Source organism: Muntiacus reevesi, chromosome 2, assembly GCF_963930625.1.
Source record: "Muntiacus reevesi chromosome 2, mMunRee1.1, whole genome shotgun sequence".
Taxonomy (NCBI): Eukaryota; Metazoa; Chordata; class Mammalia; order Artiodactyla; family Cervidae; genus Muntiacus; species Muntiacus reevesi.
In genome coordinates, this window is record NC_089250.1 from 274,542,890 (window position 1) to 274,551,176 (window position 8,287).

Genomic DNA, 8,287 nt, shown 5'->3' on the forward strand with positions numbered 1-8,287 from the left:
GGATCTTTATAATACAAACACAAGTCATGAATGTTACACAACAGTGCTTAAACAAAGACAGCTTCTGTGATAACCCAGAGATGTATTAGAATCCGTTCCTGGAAAAGCCACGTAATTAGTGTATATCATATTGCTAAGTGTTTCCTAGGCTTTGTTTTGTAAGCCATAAAAATCAGAACCCTCACATTATTATATCAGAAAAAAGAATATTTTCTCTGTACTTTTGATGTGTATTTATTTAATCATGTATCATACCATAGATTTATTTCAACTGTGTGAAATTAACACATGACTGTTAATAAAAGTGAATGGTTTATAATGTTCTGGTTGATTGTAATGAATGAAGTATAACCTAGCACCACCATTAAGCTCCCCCACCTTATTTAAGGTTGTAGTGAAGAGACCATAACAAACTGTTTGGTAGCACAGAGAGATGGCATATGTAGAAATTAGTTTACTTGCTGGTTTTATACCTCTCATAACCTCATATATTTGTCATCATTTCTGTGTTGCATCTCCTGTCCCATTTTGTAGCTACTCAGACATCGTGACTGTTCTCATAGCAAGGATCATACAGAGTATTGCTGAGAGTTTACATGATTTTTTCCATGCTGTTGCTGTCTCAGCATCTGTCTGGTGAGCAGGCAGCCTGTGGTTCCTTGAACTCACACCAGCCAGTCCTGTGAGCACCTGTACTAGAAGGCCACCTTCCTCGAGATCAGCAGTCTTACTGAATCCCAGGTTCAACGTCACAGGCCCTCCATTCAGTGACACCCTCACAAAGCTCACCAGAATGCTGCTTGTCTCGGTTTGAATGGAGAAATCCAACTCAGCCTAGGGAGTACAGAGCACTTCACCCAGGATCATGTATGAAGGCAGAACCCCAAGTACTGGTGCTTTTTCTGCGTGATTCTGGCTTTGACCGCTCTTAGAAATTCCTGACTTAAATCCTCCCCTACAGAGAGGTCTCAGGTGTGGTGCATGTGAGTAGTCATCCTCAGGGCTCCTGAATGTTGGATTGCAGGCAGAAACATCAGAACAAGCAGGGGATTTGCTGATGACTCCTTTCATGGCCCTACTGTAGACCTGCAGATTCATAACTTCTTAAAGTAGGGATCTGAACTCCAGGGGTTTGTATTCACTGAAATGGTTCAGAAAGACTCTTTAGCCAAGTGGTTTACATCTGATTTCCCATCTGGGTCACGTGACCAGTGTTAGGAGATGACCTCCCCACAGAGTTATCTGTTGGTCCTGTGGAGCATCAGTGTGGTGTGTAGGGAGGGGAGGCTCGGTTTAAGGATGTGACTTCTGGTCCACCTGTGAGCGCTGAGGCCTGGCTTCAGTCTGAAGAGACGTCCCAGGGTTGGTCTCACTGGATTTGGACAGGGGAAGTCAGTCACCTCACATTGTCTGTGTGAGCAGGGTGTTAGGAGCTCTCTGTGGGGAGAGAATAATCAAGAAATAAGTTCACAGGCTGGTCTCCAAGTAGGAAGTGATTGTTCCTGAATCTCTTCCGAGACAGGCCAGGATAGGTCAGTCTTCTCAGCTCTTCAAGGTCCTTCTGTATGTAGGAGCAGTGGTTGCAGGTTAAAGAGGTGTGTTGATGCCCTCAGAGGTATTTTCTCAAAACTCAGAAATGCGTTTGCAGCATAACATCCCCAGAGAAGACAGAACAGGAAGAAGAAGAGGAAATGGCAGCTTCTCAGGTCAGTATCCTGTCCTGGGTCTGGGGCTGCATCTGCTTTTCCTCCTGAAATGCCTGGAAGGAGAATCTGCAAGCGTTTAGCTCTCTGCTCCTAATTTGTCTTCCCGGGCATTTCTATCATCTTAATTTTCTCCATTTCCTCTTGTAATAGTGAAGACCAGCCCTTTCAACTAGTTCCTTGTGTTCCAGAGCCTTTTCTCCACTGTCTGCATCCTCACTTTCTTTGGAGCATGATGAATTCTCAACGTGAATCCGCAACTTTCAACTGTTGAAAATATTCTTTTTGCGAGAGATCAGCATGGGGAGTCACTCCTATCCTCACTCCCACTGGGATGTGGTTTGGTGTTGGGATTTTAGGGACGTTTGGAAATGTAGTGATGACTTAGCACCTGGATGCAATATAGATATTTAAAACAGAGTCTGAAAGTGCCATGATACATAGAGCCAACTCTCTTCTGTCCACGGGATTTTCCAGGCAAGAATTCTGCAGTGGCTTGCCATTTCTTCCTCCAGGGGTTCTCTCATCCCCGACATCGGACCTGCGTCTCCAGCATTGGCAGGCAGATTCTTTACCACTGAGTCAGATGGGAAGCCCAGTGTCTCAACTCAGTGGTCCAGAGTTTTTCAGAAAATGTTCAGAAATAAAAAGAAAACTAGAAGATGCTGTCGTTTGCATTACTAAGACTTCCTAATTCAAATGCATTATTAGGATACTAAACAGGGGTGTATATGTGAAATGAAATTTGCATAAAATTGACATTTTTAAATGTTAGATTCAAGTTATAATTTCCTTGTTAATTCTAAAATGCCCAGGCAGTGATAATGCATCTTTCATGTGATCCATTTACACCATGACATCTGATGCCCCCTGGTTCTGGAGATTTCTCTCTGACATCATGAGGCTATGAAGTTCATACTTCTTTCCTCTCTCTTTAAATGAGGTTGTGGAAAAAAGGAATAAGGAATGTGTGGAAACACTCATATTAATGGAAAAACTCCCCATCTTCTTGATTTCTCCTTGCTTTAGAGAATGAACACTCACCTGTGTTGATTATAGATACCAGGTTTTGGGAGTGGCGATTTTCATTATTCAAGCCCAGGTGTGATGTTTCCAGTACACGCCACGCGCATATCACAGACACAGTCTTCTGACCACATTTTTGTATTTTTTCAAAATATTTGATTCTGGTGGTTTAGTCGTTAGTCATGTCTGCCTGTTGCGATTCCATGGACTGCAGCCCACCGGCTCCTCTGTCCATGGAATTTGCCAGGCAAGAATACTGGACTGAATAGACATTTCCTTCTCCATCAAAATATTTACAACAATCATATTGGTGCTAATCTCTTTTCAACTGTGGCAAAACATACAGCTCAACAGAAATGATAGTTTTTCAATAAAGAAAAGTGTCAGAACCAAAAGCTCTAACTTACCTTATACTGCTGTGTATGTTTGCATGCTAAAGGTATTTAAAATATACAAAGAATATCATTCACAAGTATATGTGTGTATTTTAATCCATTAAAAATAATCTTCATTTCTTTAATTGACATGAATAGATTTACTTTAATACTCTCAGTAAGTATATTTTAATGTATGTCTGTGTGCATGAAATGTTGAAGTTATTTTTTCTTGCTTTAGTATTCTCCCCAGTGATATAGTTCTTTTTAAAAACTACACTTATTTATTTCTTTGGCTTGGTTGTGTCTTACTTGTAGCATGGATGATCTTGGAGCCAGCTGGGAGATTTTAGTGCAGCAGCAAATTTTAGTTGTGGAATGTAGGATCTAATTCTCTAACCAGGGATTGAACCCAGCTCCCTGCATTGGTGATTCTGAAAGCTGGAATTTAAGGATTGTGGAGCAATCCAAGGGAGAGGACTTAGTTCTTGGACCACCAGGGAAAACACTATAGTTTGGACAGTTGCCTGGCATCACCGACTCAGTGGGAAAAGTTTGAGCAAGCTCTGGGAGATGATGAAGGACAGGGAGCCCTGGCGTGCTGCAATCCATAGGGTTGCAAAAGGTTAGACACTACTGAGCGACTGAGCAATAACAAGTCACATCTGTACATGACTACTGGAAAAACCATAGCTATATTTGCTGAAAATAAAATGTCATATGGTAAACATCATAATTTCTGTAGCATTTTAAGATGGGCTTCTTTCTCCTAGTGATATGCATACAATGACTGCATATGTGTTTTATGACTTGAAAGTTTAATATCAAAGAAACCAACAACCCACTCAATAAATGGACAGAAGTCCTAATCCTCCAAAAGGAACATTTACATGGGGAAAGGCCACATGCAATATGCTCAACATCACTAACAACTAGAGAAATGCAAATCAAAACAATAATGAAGGAGAACAAGGTGTCGAAGGAGTAGGTGGACGTGGAATATATCTCTCTCCACGGATACATCAGGAATACACCTTCAGACACAGAAGTGCATGCAGAACTCCAGCTGAGAGTGGACAGGAGTACCTGACGAGTGAAAAAGAATATACAGAACCACACAAAACTCGACAAGATCAAGGAACTAGGGGGAAAACAGGAGTGTTCGTAGGACTGGACCTGCCCTTAGTGGGTGGGGGAACTGAAGCAGGGGTCTGCTCCCCACAATGGGGTAGTTGTCTGAGTCAGAGGAGAAACAGTTAAGGCTGAGAGTGAAACAGGTGATCTGTGGCAGCCTAAAGGTAACAAGAATCAGACAGTCCTTGATGCAGCCATGCGTGCCTCAGACAGGGATGCAGGTGCCCTGGAAGGTGCAGCGGCTGGGAGCTGGAGTTTATGGATTGTAGAGCAATCCCAGAGCGAGGACTGCTATTTACTGCGGAGAGAGGGATCCAGGAGACGTGAGGGGGGAGACTGTGGTGGGACATTCCTATAGAGGAAAGTCAGCCAGCCATGGAAGCAAGGCGGTAGCTGCTGAGTCAGGCACACATAAGAGGTGGAGCTATCACCATAGCCTCTCTCTCCCCACACACCGGCATCCGCAGCTGAACAATAGAGAATCTGGCCCATCAATCGCGTCTGACCTCTGAACTACAGAGTAAGACTCCACCCAGGGGGCCCCTTTCAGTGCCTGACACGCTATCTACAGAGTAAGACCCCACCCAGGGGGCCCCTTTCAGTGCCTCACACGGTATCTACAGAGTAAGACCCCAGCCAGGGCGGCCCCTCCATGGGCTTGACCCACTGAAGAACAGAGAAGGACCCCAGACAATGGAGCCCTCTAAGTGTCTGAATAGGCAGAGCTATGGGGAAAGACTGACCAGAGAGGCCTGCTGATCGCCAGCTACAAGAGCCTCAAAAAAAGACTGTGATAGGGCCTTGACTCCTGCGGCGGAGGCAGTCCGTGTCCCTCCACACTTGGCGTCACCAGGGTCCCTGCAAGCCAAGCAGCTGCGCCTCCTTCACACTCAACTCTCACTGGGGCAGAGCTGCCACAGGCCAAAATAAAGTGTCCATGCACAACAGGGTCATTTTGTCCTGTCCAACTCTTTGTGACCCTATAGACTGTGTCCTGCCAGGCTTTTCTGTCAGGGGGTTCTCCAGGCAAGAATACTGGTGTGTCTTGGCCAAACCTGGTTGCCACACCCTTCTAGAGTACTGCATTTCCTGCTGCTCCAGCCACCAACTCCCCTGAGTACCTGGTGCTGCCAGAACCCCTGAGAACCAAGCAGCTGCAGCACCTCCACAGCTGGCCCTCACCGGGGCAAACCCAAGTCCTCCAGGGCAGCCTCAGGAGCAAACTCCAGTGGATGACCCACAGGCAGAGGTGATAAAAAAGAAAGCACAGTTGAAACCTAGCGGGTAGTGTGGCTAAGGAAGACCTAAAACTTTCCCACCACCTGTACAAGCTGTGGGTTAAATCCACATGATCAACTAGGCTGATCAACCTTGCCCATGCAATATATAAAAGGACATTGAGAGCATCCACTAAAGAAAATGCAATAGTTCTGATAGCTATGGACCTTCAAGGCAAGAACACACAAGAGTAGGACAAGTTTCGAATCTGAGCAGATCCCACATCTGGTACAGAGATCAGCATAGTGTGGGAGAGCATCCTAGGGATGGATGCTCCTATGGAGGTGAGGTCGACTGGGACTCCCAGAGAGGGAAAGGACACTGACAGCAGTGACTCAAGAAAAATATTTATGATTCTTATGTTTTGACTTCTTCTGTAGATTCTTTTGGAATTTTTTTCTATCCTCCCCCCCCCCCAATCTGTTGTAGTTGTCAACTTCATTGGCATTGTGAAATCTTATTAAGCTTTTTAGTTTTTTTTTTTTTTTTCCAGTCACATTTTTTATTCTTTTTTTTTTTTTTTTTAAGATATCAGTTCCCAGCTTTTTCAAATATGAAGCATTTTTTAACCAATCCATTTTTTAATTCTTAAATTCTTGACATTACAGAACTAAACTGAAATTTATTAACATTCCACTCTTACATTTCTTATCGACAAACAGAAATAAAATTCATGAGCCAAAAACCCAAAACAAAACTAAAAACAGGGAAAAGCTTATAAAACTAAATATGGATCCCAGCATTAACAGCTGAACAGAGAATGTGATTTTAAATTCTTAGCGGATGATAAAGTTGTGGAGAAACTGAACACTTACAAATTATTTAAAACCTGGAATCACTGACCAGAAATTACACAGTTGGATCATGGGAAAACAGCAGAAAGTGTTATGAGAGAACCTACACTGTTCTAGCTGCACCCCATGCCCTTCTCAGAAGAAAGCCTGGCATTGATTAGATATTGGGCCAGACTAATACTGGCAGCAGAACCAGTGATAGTAACCTGCCTACCAGAAGATCCTTCCACTGGGTTGGCAATTTTGATCTGGGCCCCGGACATCTGGCGGATCTCATTAATGTTGGCGCCTTGGTGCCTGATTATGCAGCCAATTATGTTATTTGGAATGGTGAGTTCATGGGTGGTTTGAGTAGATGCATCCAAACTTGCCCAATAGCCTTTCACCTCTGGAGAGCTGGAGTCAATTCCGCCGAATCCAGTCCCGCCGTGCATCATGGCAACGTGAGACTGTTGTCTTGCCACCTGGTTCAGCTTGGCCAGGTCGAGCGGAGAAATGGTGTGTTGTCCTTGAATCGAGTAGGCATCTAGAGGTGGTCCCTCCAGGTCATGGGTGGCATGGGGGTAGCCCGCAGTGTCGCTGCACCGATCTTGGCCGCCAGCGCAGATGACCGGAGAGCTGGCCGGCATGGGCTGGTACGGAATGGTCATGACTCTCCCTTGCGGAGACTGGGAGAGCGTCTCCAGCATGACCAGGCAGATCTGCTTGACACACTCGGTGACAGACTGCGGCACGCCAGCAATGGTGATGGCCCGCTCGGTGGAGTTGGGCAGCATATCCCCCGCCACCTGGACCTGGGCCCCGGTACTCTCGCGGATCTCTTTGATCTTACACCCGCCTTTCCCAATCAGGGAGCCGCACTGGGTGGCCGGCACCACCAGCCTCAGGGTGACCGGGGGCCTGCTGGCCGCCGTGCTGTTGGTCATGGAGCTGTTGATATCTTCTTCCAGCTTGTCGATGATCATAGCGAAGGCCTTAAAGATGGCATTGGTGGGGCCGGTCAGAGTGATGATTCTCTCCGGGCAATTCCCCTCCGAGATGTTGATCCGCATGCCACTCTCCTCGCGGATCCTCTTAACCGACTCCCCTTTCTTCCCAATGATGCTTCCTACTTCTTTTCCGTGCATAAGCAGCCGAATGGTGAGAGTCACACTTAGTCCACTTTCAGTCACACCGGCATCCATGGCGAGCGGCGGGAGGCGTTCGGGGGAGTTGGGCTCGTTACGTGGTCAAGTCTTTGGTGGCTCACATTTTTTATTCTTATAAACCTATGCCTCTACATTGTACTTTAGCAGTTCTGTGGAATTTTACTTTTTTTCTCCTCTCTCTCTCTTTTTAATCTTAATTTTTTAATTATGATTTTTTCTACATTTATTTACTTATTTGCTTTTCCTACTATTCTTTCCAACTTAGAGTTAATCCTTAATATATATAAATCTTTATCTACCTCTATTTAGCTTTGCATATCTATTCTTTCTTCTCTTTCTTTCCTTTCGTATCAACATATTTGTTAGTTTTGTTTTCATTTCTTTCTTCCCCCCTTGGTACCTTGCTTCAGTTTTCATTTCCAGTTTGTGCTTTAGTTAATTTTGTTCTTAACTGGTCAATTTTTTTTCCTTTGTTGGCTGAGTCAATCTACTGTACGTTATTTTTGTTGGGCTGTTTTGACTTTGCCCCTGGGTGTATATGCATATGTGTATATTCCATTTTTGTAATTATTATTTGCCTGACTTTGTAGCTGCCATTTGCCTGCAGTTCATCTTGGGTGTGTTGTCTTGGGGTATTGGTTTTAGTCTCAATTAATGTCATGACAAATCACTTGTGGAATCTTCCTTTCTGACCAGAAATCTAGCCTTGAATGTTTGGAATGGAAGCACTGACTCCAGGAACCTAGACTACCAGAGAACTAACCCTAGGGAGTATCAAATAGTGAGAACTCACACAAAGGAAACCACTTGAATACAAGACCCAACATCCA

General features: G+C 44.6%; 1 protein-coding gene across 1 annotated transcript; it reads right to left on the reverse strand.

Moving 5' to 3' along the window:
- Positions 1-6,076: 6,076 nt before the first annotated feature.
- Positions 6,077-7,540, reverse strand: LOC136161709 (poly(rC)-binding protein 1-like). Its single transcript, XM_065926734.1, has one exon. It carries the CDS (start codon positions 7,491-7,493, stop codon positions 6,423-6,425), a length of 1,071 nt encoding a protein of 356 aa, XP_065782806.1. The 5' UTR covers positions 7,494-7,540; the 3' UTR covers positions 6,077-6,422.
- Between the last annotated feature and the right edge of the window lie 747 nt (positions 7,541-8,287).

Coding starts and splice junctions, on each gene's coding strand:
- LOC136161709 (XM_065926734.1), bottom strand. CDS start 7,493: ATGGATGCCGGTGTGACTGAAAGTGGACTAAGTGTGACTCTCACCATT.